Source organism: Mus caroli, chromosome 11 (assembly GCF_900094665.2).
Source record: "Mus caroli chromosome 11, CAROLI_EIJ_v1.1, whole genome shotgun sequence".
Classification (NCBI taxonomy): domain Eukaryota; kingdom Metazoa; phylum Chordata; class Mammalia; order Rodentia; family Muridae; genus Mus; species Mus caroli.
The window spans coordinates 66,490,234-66,505,134 of NC_034580.1; the positions used below are offsets into that span (position 1 = coordinate 66,490,234).

Genomic DNA, 14,901 nt, shown 5'->3' on the forward strand with positions numbered 1-14,901 from the left:
GGACATTGCTGGGTGATTTGAGAGCTTATAAACTTTATAGTGTTAACCAACAAACTGGTTCACACCTATAACTTTTGCACTGTGGTCTTCAACATTCCCAGTACTGTGACCCTTTAATACAACCTCATGTTGTGGTAAACCCCCAACCATAAAATTGTTTCATTGCTACTTCATAACTATAATTTAGCTACTGTTATGAATTGTAATGTCAATATGTGGTAAATGCAGATATTGATATGGAACACCTGTGAAAGGGTGGTTTGACCCCCAAAGGGGTTGTGACCCACAGGTTGAGAACACTACCTCTACACTTGGGAGACTGAGGCAGGAGGATTGCTGGTGAATTCAAGACTAACTTGGATTATAGGGTAAGTTCCAAGCAAGTCTGTACTATGAAGTAAAACTATCTCACAAATAAATAAATCTTAATGAGTGTTGAATGAGCATGCACTAAGGATTATGGATGCAATAGCTCTATATGAGAGAAACTCCCCCTGGCTATCTGGGGGGCTCAAATTCTAGCTGTGGGGCCTTTGAAGGTTAAAGAAAGGACAATGAGCCAGCAAAGATGTAAAGTGAAAGAGCAATCAATCTTTGAGGACTGGGGAGTGGACAGTGGGCGGGTGCTCTAGCTGGACTTCCTTTGGCCTCCTGGACAATGAGCCACTTGGAGAAGGGGCAGACACTACAAACCTGGGGGCCTGGGTAACACTGAACAGCATGTGGCACTTCTGCTCCTCAGGAAAAACCCTTGCATGGAATATTTACAAAAATAGATCGCATGCTATGTCCGGTGCTGCTTTGTGTACACACATATTGGTCCAGATTGGGGGTGGGGAGGGGGCGTTCCTTGTCCAGCTTTCCATGCCAGATGCTTCTGTAGTGGACTGAATCAGCAGTGTCCAGTATTCAACAGGAATCTAACACAGGATGGGCGTCACTCTCAGTGACATGAAAGGAGAAAGGAGGAGAGGCCAGCCAAAGGAAAGGGAGGAAAGGGAAGGGGAGAGGTGGGCAGGGGAGGGGAGAGGAAAACCCCAGGATCTGGCTTTAAGTTTGAAGGCAACACATATACTTGGGATCTAATGATTAAAGTCCACAAACAGGGACAGATGGAATAAACAGGCAAACCCAGAGAGACAGGAGTAGTGCGAGCTGAGACTATTTTAATTCTTAGTCTTACTTAGCCTTGTAGGGGAAGCAGGGGTGGCTGCATTACTCAGGAGCAGCTGGATCTGTGTCAACACTGTTGTGGGACCACCATAGAAGTCCATGGGGCATTAGGATGCCTTTGACATATGGGAGGAAGTGATATGGAGCGAACTACCAGTGGATCTGAGCTATGTGGCAAGGAGATCTAGGCACAGGGAGGGGCTTGGCATGGTTTGAAAAGGGTGTTGCTATCAGGGCTACCCAAGCTGGCTTTCTGAACCTTTATCTGCAACCAGTGCTAAAGAGGAAGGCTTTATTCCAACACAGAACTACTCATGCCCATTTTGACACCCAAACTGCCTTTCCCATGCCCTTCTCAACTCGCTACTCTATGGGTTCCTCCTTGTACCTCCTTTCTTAGTGTCTCTTGTCAAGTTGGCAGGCATACCTACCTGGAGACCAGGAGGTGCTTCTTGGCGTGCTGCACGTTGCAGGTGCAGTCAGACACGGGACTCTTCCCTTAACATCCCCTCCACCCTTCACACACTTCACACAGACAACTCAGCTCCACATCTCAGGTGGCTGCTGTTCTAGGTGACATCTCCTCCCAAGTAGCAGCAGCTGCAGAGCAGTGCCCAGAATCCCGAGGAATGCATCTGGAGATTCTCAGGGCTGTCCTCACTGCAAACCCTTGGGCAACCATCTCCTTTTGTGCATCAAGAACATTGTCTTTGAAGTGGATGCAAATGAAGGTAGTTTGTCATAACTATTAAGTGTGACAAAGGATATAAGAGGGTCATGGGTGACTTCATGGACTTATGGCCTGTGCAAGACACAAGAGTGTTTCCCAATAACCCTAAACTCTGTTTTAAAATTACACCTTTGTGTCTTGGATAATTTGTTTGTTTGTTTGTTTGTTTGCCACTGGACCCTATAAATTATGCAGTCAGTCCTAAAGAGGGTTCAAACACAAGACAACATTGTAAGAGGATTCATTGAGTTACAGCTGATAACAATGATTAAAGGCTATGCAGAGGATACTTTCTTTGCAGGCCTGGAATGCTGAGATAGCACAAAATCCCTATGCTCCTACCCAAAACTCCCAAGGCTCCAAAGAGTTCAACCTTCATTCCCAGACCCAAGACTCTTCTGTGTATACTTCAACAAGCCCTTTCCCCACCAGGGTGCCTTTCCACTGCACCGCCAGAAGCTTTCTACTGGTCCCCTTCCAAGTCCCACTGCTGCCCTGCACCTGTTGAAAGCCCACTTCTCTGAGTGGCTGAGCAACTCTGCCCCTAGCGGAAGTTGGAAGTAAAAAACTTCCATTCAGGAAGTCCGTTAGAGACACTGCCACCTGCTCCTGATGCCTCCTCTCATCCTGTCCCCAGCATACAGCAGCCTCCAAGAACATCTTGGCTGTCAGTCTTGGGTGAGAACTATACCCACTGTTGTTTAAGGAAGAGCAGGGTAGATGCTGTGACTTGGGGGCTTCGAAAGGGGGAGCGGAGCTTCCCAGTAGGGTAAGCCTTTATTTAAAAGGAGGGCTGTATATAGACCTATGTGCCCCCCCTCTCTCTGTGTTTTGTGTGTGTGTATGTGTGTGTACCAGTGAGGCAATGTCCCTTTACACTCTATATCAAGAAGGTCTGTCCCCCTGTGTCAATGCGGGCAGAGTGATAAGCTGCTGGCAGAACCCCAGGTGTGTAAGGAGATGGTGTGAGTATCTTTGCCATTTTGTAATTCTGTGGTACTGTTTCAAATTGTGTGTGTGTGTTTCTAGCAAGTGCTTGTTTCTGAGTGGCTGTGTGTCAAGGAGAGTTAGGTGAATGTGCCTAGCTCCCCCAGTATGGGACAGTAATCCAGTGTGTGTCTGGGTATTTACATTAGAGTGGTACAAATTGTGTGACTCTGTATGTGGGTGCACCTGTCCGTGTCCTAGCTTGCTTCTGAGTGAGTGGAGCAGAGCAGAGAGTGTGTGAGTGTGGGTGTCTGGTGATTCAGTGTGTATTTGTATCAGCCACTGTGCGTCTGCCACCACGTCTGCATCTGAGTGTGGCGGCGTACTGCTGCGAGTGGCGAAGCCCAGTGTATTCCTGTGTGCGTCTGGTGTAAGCACCATGGTGCGTGCTAGAGCCGGCTAGGCTGCAGTGGTCGGCTGTGGCTGGGCGGGTGCAACAGAGTGGTCAACGTCTTGTCTTGGCGGTGGCGAGTAGTGCGTGTCACCCGCGGTATGTGCGTTGTCTCGCAAGCCCGGACAGATCACCCACAAACCTCCCGCCACGAAGCCAAGCTGCGACCCTTCCTGGGAGCCTAGAAGAAGGGGGTGCGCGGAAGCCTCTAGGACCCGGCGGAGGCCGGCCGCTGTCCCCGGGCCGCGCGAGTGAGCATGTGCAGACCGGGCGCCCGCTCGCCCGCTCTGCGCCCGCCACTCACTGTACTCCGCGCCCGCGGCTCAGCTGGGCGCCCGCCCGCTCCGCCACTGCTCAGCGCGGAAGTCCGCAGCCTCGGGGAGCTGCGCGACGCGGGCCTGGGAGCGCGGGTGCGCTTGCTACAGGCGTCTGAGCTTTGGGCACTGCGGGCTGCGGGCTTGGCGCCCCGGAAGGCGGGTGCCCCAGCCGGCGGTGATCGCTGGGTGAGTCCTGTCTTCGAGGTCTCCCAGCCAGGACCCTACCTAGCACGGGCTGCGAGCCGGATCTACCCCCGCCCCGGGCAAACAAGTTTGTGTAGATGCGACTGGGAGCGCGCGGGGTTGCACCTGCTGGGGGCTCGGGGTTGCACCTGCTGGGGCGCAGGGCGCGCTGGCGAGGCGCCTTCCCGGGGCCGGCGCGCCAGGACCGTGGCGGATGTGTGGGTAGCATCTCACCACGTCTGGTCTTGGCTGGATGTGCACAGGCAGTTGCACCAGCCGCTTCTCCGCCAGGAGCCCGGGGACGTCCGGTCTGAGTCCCTGGTCGGGCTGAGGGCAGGATTTGGGGTGCAGGATTTAGCCTCCCTCCTAGGTGGAGACGTTCGTCAGAAGCTGCTCCCCCTCTCTCGTTCCATTCCCAAGCCAGGCTTCCGGTCAGTGAAGGGTTTTCTCCGGTCTCTTGATGAACTTGAACACAGGCAGAGGCAAAACAGAAACGTATGTATTTTGTTGGAAGAAATTACCCGGTGTCGCGCTTTGCATCTTTCTAAGGTGTGGATGGAGACTCGTGGCTGGATGCTCTGTGTGCTGTTTTTCTTTGCTAGTCAGAAGCATCCCTGGCTGGGTCAGCTGCTTCAGGGTAACCTGTCTAACTGCTTTTCTGGGTGTCTGTGCTCCGCTGATTGTCTTAGTCCTACCAGCTAGTCCACGGGGAGTCCGAATGGGAAGAGGACCTCTGCCCCATCTGCTTGCTGACAGATAGGCAATTTCCAGCACCCACAGCCCTACCTTGGGACCCGGCCCTCACTCTCCGTCGTAGGCTGTAGGCTACTTTCCAGACAGAATGGACAAACTCGGTACTCCCCTGTACTTTTGTCACCTCTTCTCTCCTGTTGCGGGGACAGTATTCTTATGTCTACGGAGACACCCGGACCAGCTTTGGTAGGAACCCATACGTGGGGGTCAGGACCTCAACATCAGATACGGGAAGTGAGGACTGTAGGGATTGTAAGAATAAGAGGAGCCTTATGCTGGGCTGGGTGGCTCTTTCTGTCGACAGTATCCTCACTTGGTGGCTATCTAACTGAATGACTACACGTGCTGGCCAGAGAGCTAGGGAGAGCTTTCTTTGTGTAGGTTTGGTTTCTTTCAAGCATGACCTCCTACCACACATATATTCTTAACTGAAATCCCCCAAGAAGATGCCTGTGGGGAGGGGCTGCTAAGCCCCCAGGTTCAGGGAAGAGCCAGGCATCTTCCTTTCTAGTGGTTGAGGGCAGCTTGGCCAGCTACCAAGCTGGGGGTAGTGGGTGCAACTGTCCCCTTATCTCCCTGACATCATGACTACTCCCAGCCATCCCAAAATTGTCCCATAGATCTTTGGAGGAAACTTATCTTGGGGTGAGGAGATTCCCTCTTTTCAACAGGCACTGAAGTCCCTGGCATAGACAGTACTGTCCTATGCTTTGGCCAGAAGTGGAGAACAACTTGGATTTAGACAGAAGATGAGACCCCTGTCCTTTTCTTCTATCTGCCTCCCACAGTAGGTGGCACCTTCTGGGCCATCATTTGGCCTGCTGCTAAATGTGAGCCTCAGCCTGGCTAGTACAGCCCAAAGACTGCAGCGGTAGTCAGCGAGTCTCACAGATGGTTCTTGTAGAGTCACTGAGCAGAGCCTGGGAACCCACAGCCTCCAGGTCCAGGCTGAGCCATATGTGAGCAGGGTCTGATGGGAGAGCTGCACTTCTCTTTGCAGATACTCCGGGCTTGTACTCCCATCTGGCTCTGTCCTGGCCAGTTTTCCTGAGACCAGCTCTCTTTGAAATTAAGACCAAGTACTTGGGGGCAGCTCAGCATTTAAACCTTGGGGGTCTATGTCCATACAACAGGAGTGGGAGTCATACTCACAGGTGGCATCCCAGTATCTGACCCAGGCTGGTCTGGAGGTCAGCACTGCTTATTTGGGGGGCATGACCTAATCTTTCTCTGGACCTCATAATTTTGTTTTCTCTCTCTCTTCCCTAATTTCTCCACACCTTGATTTCAATAGCCACCATGTCAACCTGTATCTAAAACACAATCCCTATGTGTCCCTTTGAGGGGCCATGGTCAGGGAGAAACTCTACACGTGTACTTTCTTTTGGATGGAATAGAAGTGAATGGCAATTGGGCTGGATTCGTTCTGCAAATCTTACAATGCTGTGTGCCTCTGTATCAAGGCTCTTCCTCTTCGCTGGGATGGGAGCTCCCTCCCAGAAGATGACTGCCTTGGTCTGAAGAGACCAAGAGTAAGGAAGGACAGGGATGCACAAGGTGTCTGGGCCATCTTCCATAACTCGAGTCCCTGTCCTTTGGCAAGAAAGGAACCAGAGAAAGACAGGGCTAACCGACTCACCTATCCAGACTTATCCAAGTCCCTGAAATACGTTGTAACACTTACTTAACCTGTTGCGTTCTGCACAAGGCTCAAGACCAAGCTCAGGGACTCACCGTCAATGGAAGAATCATGGAGGGAGATGAACCAAGTAGGGTGCTGATTTGAAGGGGTTGTGACTGGCTGTGCTGTGAGGGATTGGGCCCTGGGTCAACCAAATAGAGAGGAGGAAATCCAAGCTGCATGTGGCACTCCATCTGACACTGGGGCCATGTGACAGCCAAGTGATGCCACACACTTGGAATCAGAAAGCTGGAGTTCCGACTAGCACTAGCCATTTATCTCTGTTCCAGTTAATTAGCCCCCAGTGTTTTACCTTTTGCCTCTATGTAACAGTGATAATGACTTATAAATTAACGTCATGGGCCTGTGGGAAGATCACTCAGTCATTTGTTTATCTGTTCATTCATGTCACACACTTGGTTGTATGTGAAACCACATATAACCTCTAATGTGACATCTATAACTTTAGTGTTCATAAGGACTTCAGCCTTGAGTCCACTGAAGGTTATATACTTATTTGCATTGAATGGAATTTGACCTTAGCAATGCTATTCTTACCATTTGTGATTGACAGATCATCATGTTATATTTTAAAAGGCTACCCTGTGACATTGGGCCTATGTATATAATATGAAATGATAAATCTAATTAACTCTTATGTTTTATACTTTTAAAGAAACTTTGTATGTGGCCGTGGGGTATGTGTGTGTGTGTGTGTGTGTGTGCACATCAGTGTGTGCAAGCATCTGCAGAGGCCAGAAGTCAATGTTAGGCAGTCTTCTCAGTTGTTCTCCACATTATTGTGTTTGGGTTTTGTTTGTTTTGTTTGATATAGGGTTTGCTACAACCCTGGCTGGTTGAAACTCGTTTGGCAGACCAGGCCAGCCTCTACCTCCAGAATGCTGAGGCTGCGCTCTCTCTCTCTCTCTCTCTCTCTCTCTCTCTCTCTCTCTCTCTCTCTCTCTGGTCAGCAAGTCTCTGGGATCTACCTCTCTCCACCTCTCCAACACTGGGGTTATAGAAGCATGGCCGTGCTTGGCTTTCGCCAGAACGCTGGGGATTTCATGCTTTCCAAGAGAGCACTTTGGTCACTGAGCTATCTCCCCAAGCCCCCAGATTCATTTGTTTTTTTATTTTTTCCCTTGAGTTCTGAAGTTCAAAGAGTTTTTGCCTCTTCAAAAATGGAGCCCTTACCCCATTTCAGCAAGGGTCTGCAGGTTTGTGTTTTGTGGGTATTTTACCTCCCCCCTTTTCAGCTGCAGACCAGGAGTGCAGGTGACCCTGGAGTGAGGGCAGTATTCCCGGAAGCCATCAGAGATACTGACAATGCCTGGGAGTGGCTTGCAGGCTGAGAGACAATGTAAAGATATTCACAGGCAGACTCAAAGTAGAACCCAAGCCCAGCCACAGGTCACCATGTATCTAGCCTCTCTGTCAGTACCACAGAACCACTCTGCTTCAGGAGTTGAGGAGGTTTTAAGGAGGAAGTGTTATTGAGCTGAACTTTGAGGGTGGGGAAGTATTTCAGGTCTGTGAATTGGGCAGAGCATCCCTGGCTGGCTGACTAACATGCACCCTCAGGAAGCTTTGAAACATCCCATGCTGACCAGGGACACTGGTTTGGACATAGGATTCTGTAATGAGTAGTCTGAGGGAGGGAGGAGGCTGGGTGTGAGATGAAGCCAAGACACTGAGTGACTATGGAGGCGTTTGGATCAGTTCCTCCTTGTCCCATGGCCCCTGCAAGCTGTAGCATAACTAGTGCTATGCACTAGGATAGATGCTTTCTTGAGATGCTGGGAGGGCATAGCCTCTGGGAGAGGGATGGGCTTCAGGGGGTGAGCACTGAACGGAGCATCAGAGGATGGAGAAGGTGAAGTGAGGGGTGGGAGAACACCCGCAGCCCAGCCCCACTTGTAGTTTCACTGAGGTTCCAACGCTTAGAGCTGCTGGCTTTTAGTTGGTCAATGACTGGGACTCTGAGCAGCTGCAGCATAGGTCCTTATCTTGCCTGAGGAGCAGCCTGTCAGACTTTGTGTTTTGTCTTTAGGATGCCGCCTTATGTGCAGACAGCTTTGAGTCACCCTTGATGGCCACAGTGGCTAAGATCTGTGTGGGGAGCACTGATCATTTGCTCTCGCATTAATGCATTTCATTGCTAGCCAGAAGGTAGAAGGGAGGTGGAGTCACATGACTGAACCCTAAGGGCCAGTCCTAGCTAGCCCTCCTCTCCTGTCTTTTCCCTTCCTCTTTCTGTGAGCTCTCCTATTGCTCCCACCCCAACCTGGCCCACAGGTAGGTGCTACCTGCCCTCTTCTGGAGCCAAGGTTTTGAGTCCCCCTTGCACTAGGAACTTGCTTTTCTTCTCTGAGACTCCTGAAGTCTCGGTTCAATTATTCTCCTCTCATTCCTGGGCTATCTCAGGGACTCCTTTCCCTAAGCCCTAAAATATTTCCAAGGATGTAGAGAACACTGAGCAAGGTGGCAGATGGACATTTATCCAAGCTGGACAGAGCCTCAAGTGGAGGTTCTGGGACAGGGAGTATGCTCAACAGTCCCTTACTAAGGGTTCCAGATCAGGAAAGTCAGCTGTGAAGCAAGATTCAGGGGAGGTGGAAGATTCCCAGAAGAGGGGAAAGAGCTCAAAGGCAGTCTTAGAGCCTGCTCGTGGCAGTGCCTCTTAGGTTTGACTGGAAAGGTCAGAACAGGAGGAGCTTCTGCCTGGCATAGTTTCAAACCCATGATGGAGACACACTAAGTTTTTAAGAAAAAATCTTAACCACGTGCAGAGCCAGAACTCAAGTGGGAAAAGGGGCAGGGAGATTTGGGGCCACAGGACAGCTCTAGGAGCAGATGGTCTGGGTGTGAATACTGACTCTCTAGTCAGGTATGGGGACAGTTCTCAACTGACAGGAAGCAGGCCGTCTGCCTCCCATGAGGATCCAGGGGCTCATGAGGTACACAGGCCATCTAATCTATTTATTCACACTGCAAGGGCCTAATAAATGGTGTCACTGAAAATTAAGCAGTTGCCAACAGCAGTTAGATCAACTTCAAGCAAGAGGAGGCTGTTGGGCCCATTCTGGGAATAGGAGGCCCAGGAGGAAGGAGACTGTTTCCTGGGAACACCTGCTGTGTGTCCATCCTCCAGCAGCTCCTGTGGGCCTCTGTGGCATTCATAGCCAGTGTGTGTGTGTGTGTGTGTGTGTGTGTGTGTGTGTCACAGTCTAGGCAACCATTCCCATTTACCCATGTGCAGACAAGGAGTCTAAGGTCCTTACTTGGGATTAGGTTTGCTATAAGGAAGGCCTGATGGCTCTGGGGTACAGAGGGCCAGCCACTGGACTTCCAGTCCAGCAGAGATGAAAAGTGGCCAGATTTTTGCCAAGCCACAGTGCACGGCTACAGGGGTGGGACCATCACCCACCTAGACCAGAAACTTTCTCTCCACAGCAGATGTGCTAACCTTTCGACTGTTACTTGGGTTTTAGGATTTTATACTAGTAGGATCTCCTGCATCCAGAACCCTTCTGTAAACGTACCAGAGAACCTTCTTAAAGCACAGGAAAGATCAGACATTTAGGGGTTCTTGATAATCCAAGTACATCTTACACATCAGCTCTGTGATGCTGAGACCAGTGGTGGCCCACATGTTGCTCAGCATCTTCTGTCTAGTTCAGGCTTCCTCTCAGCTCTGGTTGAATGGAGTTTGAAGTTTGGCTGCTCTCAAACCCCTCAAGAGCATACTTCTGCTGTTAGAGTTCTTTTGTCATATAGTTCTTTTGTCATATATATATATATATATATATATATATATGTGTGTGTGTGTGTGTGTGTGTGTGTGTGTGTGTGTGTGTGTGTATGTATCCCACTGGCAAAGACAACTGAGGTGTCACTTTGTGCCAGGCTTCATGCTGGGTGACAGTGAAAAAAGTAAATAGGGGATGGCATCTACTTGAGTTGATCAGAGTCCTTTGGGGATGATCGACAAGTAGATAGACAATGTTAATTGCACCAAAATGGTGCATGCTGCATGCTGGGATGGACTCAGCACAGACTGTTGGGAACCAGGGAGCCTCTCCTTCTCTGTGGGTGGATGTGATCAGGGAAAGGTTGGAGGAAGTGACATTAGTGCTAAACCTTAGGGGTCATACATAGATTAACCAGACAGAGGGAGGAAACAGAGGCAGGGACACTGGATACAGGAGGCCCTGCTGCAGTCACAGAGTGCATATGTTATATGTGTGCATGTTGGAGATACTGAGATAGTGAGGCATTGAGAGCCTCTGTGGGTTGGACCACAAGAAGACCTTGTGTGCCATGCTAAGGCGCTTGCAGTTTATCCCCAAGCTCTGGGGAGCTATTGAAAAGAGGTTTTAAGCAGAAAGAACACCAGCCCTGATCAAATTCGCGTGTTAAGGAGGTTCGCCCCAGCAGCCTGTGTGCTGTGGATTGGAGGAGTCCAAGCTGGGGGCAGACAGATCAGTCCGGATTTCGTGGGATTTTCTCTGTGGTTTTACAAATCTGAGGCTGGCAGGGGTGGGTCTGGCGACATACCAGTTTAGACAGAAAGGAAAAGCTCTGAGACCATCTGCAAAGTCCTCCCCACTCAGCTGGGTTCCACTGCCGTTTGCTGATGAGGACCTGTGTAACCATACCCCTAGCCTCCTCAAGGTTTCAGCCCTCTTAGCTCTCAGAACTTAATCAGGAAGGCTCAGGCTGGTCTGGGTGCTCTTGGATGGTCTGCTGGGCCCCCAGCCTCCTTGCAGCCTGAAATGCTGGGCCCCAGAGCCAAAACATTGTCTTTCTTCTCACACCCAGCAGGCCGTGCCTGTGCACAGAACAGCCATTGAAACGCTGCCCTCACCATGTTAGTTACGGCCAGCGGCTTAGTCACGCTTCCAGGGTCCTTTCTTCTGGGACAAGCCTGTCCTTGTGCTCAGGGCCCTCCTCACACAGCAGCCCAGCTCCTGGCAGCTGCAGTGCCCCCACCACCGTAATAGCTACTTTAGAGATGCCGCCAGTGGGAACCACAGCTTAACATTAACATGAGCACCATGCAAGCCTGCCTCTGTCTTGGTGAGAGTCAATGACCAACCAACCTCTGTAGAAGCTGCTCCCAGAATATGGATCACAGCTTCATGGCATCACAGGGAGGCAGCTCACTGTATGTATTTATTAAGTACCTCCAGCATACACCTGCCTGTGTGGGGCATCCTTGTGCTATATAGTAAAGCTATGTTTCAGGCCGCGCTGTATAGTAGTTGAGAAAACAGACCTCGAGAGAGACATTGGAATGTTGGCTCTTGTGTTTGCCAGCTGTGGCATTTCCGGAAGTTACTCTTCCTTTCTTTTTCTCACTCTGTATAGTGGGGACAGTACAATATCTAGCCCACTATATTGATGAGAGTACAATGATGTGACTTTGTAACTCACTTTGCTGAGTGGTCACTGAGGACTCAGTGGAAGCCATGGTTGCTTCCTTCCTCCGCCTTATTGCTATTATCATTACTGGACCTTCATTGCCACTGTCCAAACCAGTATCATCCTCATATCACAGATGAGGGAGCTGAAGCCCAGAGAGGTTCAGCAATTTCTCTAGTGTCACACAGCTGGCCAGCAGCAGAAGTAGGATCTGAACCCTTTGTCCAGTGTTCCTGACCCAGAGCTTACCCCTTTGATAAATCGGTCATAGGGCTGGGGAGTACCCTGGCCCGGGAAGAGAGGGATGAGTCCTGTTTCGCCTTACTGTTATTTCTCCACTTTTCTAGGTTCCTGAGACTGACGAGAGCCAGGAGAGCTAAGGAATGGGAAAAATGGTGACCCCTGGGCAGAAGCTACCAACAAGGGGCTTGTGGCTGCCACAGAGAAGTGATGGTGACATTTGAAACCCACAGGGACAGAAGCCCACAAGTGTGCTGACACCACCGGTGTCAAGAGTCAGGATGCTGGGATGATGCCCTTGGAGGCCCTGGCGTCCCTCCTGCCCAGGTGCTAGGAGCCGTCCCCAGGCTCCAGCTGGGAGCCCTGCTGCCCAGGGGCATGGCCAAACCTTTCTTCAGACTCCAGAAGTTTCTCCGAAGAACACAGTTCCTGCTCCTCTTCCTCACGGCCGCCTACCTGATGACCGGCAGCCTGCTGCTCCTGCAGCGGGCCAGAGTGGCCCTCCCACAGGCCCTCCGGGCTCCCGGCAGCCTGCAGGCCTTACCAGTGGCCACCGTGGCACTGGGTGTGGGTCTACTGGACGGCAGGAGCCTTCGTGATCCCCACAGTAGTCCTGACCTACTACTTGATGTGGACACACTAAGGAGTCCTCTGGCCCGACTAGCACCCGGAATCCGCTGGCCCCGGAGGAACCGCAGCTCACTGCGGCGGCGTTGGCTCCACCACCTCACCAGTGACCCGCAGGGGCCTCCCACCCTGGGTCCGGAGGCCTCTGGACCAGCCAACCATAACAGAGGTAGCTTTTCTGCTTCTGCCACAAGTCTGCTCAGGGTTTTACTCATTGTCTCTTTTCTTGGCCCTGTGGTAACTGAAGGGTGTGATATTGTCCCCCAGAGCTCTGACTTTGATCTTGCCTCAGTCACGGCTTCCTGGGTGACTTTGATTATGTCACCTGTCTCTGGGTCCTCTCAGGTAGAGACAGAGACATTGACCCCAGGTTTACTGTGCAAATGTATTGAAGTATCTTGGAGCAGCGTGTCACAGGGTGTTAAGGGTGGTCCCAGAGCAGCAGCTGCTGCCTGTGGGAACTGGTGGCTGTACAGTCCTAGGTCCTTAATACATCTAACAAAACAGAATCTCCTACTTTGGTTGCCACCAGCAATCCCTGTATCTACTGAGTCTGGTTTTCAACTTTCCTACTGCTGTGACCTTTAAAACAGTACCTCATGGTATGGTGACCCCCAACCACAAAATTATTTCACTGCTACTTCGTGACTGTAATTTTGATACTTTTTTCAAGAGTAATGTAAATACCTGATAGGCAGAGTATCTGGGATATGATCCCTGTAATGGAGTCATTCAACCCCCAAAGGGGGTTGCAAATTGTTGCTCTAGGCCATCCTGGTGTACTCATAAGCCAAGAACCACTAGGCAAATGTATCACTTTGCTCTCTAACTGAAAGCTATTATCACTTTAGTAAAAATGGCTTGTCTACCAGTGCCGCTTTGTTGTGAAGCTGCTACGTCTGACGCTGTCACTTCCGCAGTTCAAAAGGAAGACACTGAGGTGTGGGAAAGCCAAGTGAATGGACGAGATTATTCTCGCAGTTTGGGGTCTCTAGACCCTAAGCCTGAAGCCAGAACTCAGATGTTGAGTAGATCTGGGCGGTGACCCCAGGAAACCCTGGCTGGGGAGTAGCAGGAAGGCCAGGAAGGAAGGCAGCCGGGAAATGTGTACCCTGGAGCAGGAGCAGGCTGAGGGAACCTGCTTGAGGAGGAGGGCATGGAGGCAAAGCAGAACACACATCTCGGGGCACCCTGGAGTGGCAGGCCTGGGGGTGGGGGGTGATGGGATAAATCTTCGTACTGCTGGGACTCCCAAGTCAAGATGCTCTACTCTGGCCTGGTGCTCTTTGCACTGAGTTCCGTAGATTCTCTCTGCAGGGCCCAGGGAACATGCTGGGTGCCTGGAGAGCACACAGTGAGTGTTAAAGGTGTGCCTGGGTGGCAGCCGAGCTCAGTCCTCTCTGATCATCCTCTCACCAACTTATTTGGTCCTGTGCCCTAGGTCATTAGAGGAGGTGGTGCTAAAATAAATGCACTAAAATAAAGTGCATGGATTACTAAACAGAATATCGAGCATAGTCTATAGGGCACCTGTCATGAGTAATAAGCATAGTGCACTTAGCATAGAGTACTAAGCAGAGCACATACAGTACTAAGCAGAGCACATACAGTACTAAGCATAGCACACAGAGTATTAAGCATAGTATACAGGGTTATTAGCCTAGAAGGCTAAGTAGAAGACTGTAGGAGATGAGGTAAGTGGAGCATCAGACCTAGGGTAGGGAAGGCCTAAGATTTGGTTGGTTGGTTGATTGATTGATCTGTGTGCTGCTGGAACTCAGATCTCAGACCTTGGGGTACTAGGCACATCCTCCACAGCTGAGTCACATCCCCAATCCTTGATTTATTCTGAGAATAATAAACCCAAGCTTCTTTTGCCTTGGGGAAATGACTCAATGGGCCCAACAAAGGAAAGACTAGAAGGCTGTGGGTTCTTGTCTCCAGGGAAGGATGCATTTTAGACCAGACGTCATCCAGCCTATTTTCCTCGCAGTGAGTTCTTTAGCATGGCCTATATGTAATGAGACAGAGGGACTGATGATATAGCTCATTTTATGTGTGTGTGCCTTCTGTAATCTCTCCAACACACCAAGAAACTGGGTCTCTAAGCAGACATTACTAGGGTAATTAATTTAGACTAAAGTGCCAATGACCAGGAGAGGGCCCGTGGGTTTCCTGAGAGGAAGTTTTGTGAAGTGCATCTTTGCTGAAGACAGAGCTGAGTTCCCCCTTTCTATTGCCACTTCATGGCTCTATGACCTTGGACAAATTGACCTAGAGTCTTCTCTTCATTTCTCCCTACCCTTATTTATTGAGGACCATTAGTGTTCAATATGTGCTCACTATGCATTAGTCCCCATATGTGTTTTGCATTGGACCCTTGAGTGCTCTGTCT

At 50.6% G+C, this 14,901-nt stretch overlaps 1 protein-coding gene across 5 annotated transcripts in view; it reads left to right on the plus strand.

Annotated features, from left to right (window-relative positions):
* Positions 1-2,558: 2,558 nt before the first annotated feature.
* Positions 2,559-14,901, plus strand: part of Wscd1 (WSC domain containing 1) — a 39,233-nt gene continuing 26,890 nt past the window's right edge. Inside the window, exons 1-2 of one of the 5 annotated variants that reach the window (XM_029484169.1) lie at positions 2,559-2,581; positions 11,987-12,675. In XM_029484169.1, the coding sequence (XP_029340029.1) occupies positions 12,258-12,675 (418 nt within the window). In that variant the 5' untranslated portion in view covers positions 2,559-2,581; positions 11,987-12,257. Of the gene's footprint in view, positions 2,582-3,257; positions 3,381-3,562; positions 3,785-4,081; positions 4,277-11,302; positions 11,383-11,986; positions 12,676-14,901 lie in introns of those variants that run through there. The other 4 variants (XM_021177907.2, XM_029484167.1, XM_021177908.2 and 1 more) reach the window with 4 other exon arrangements.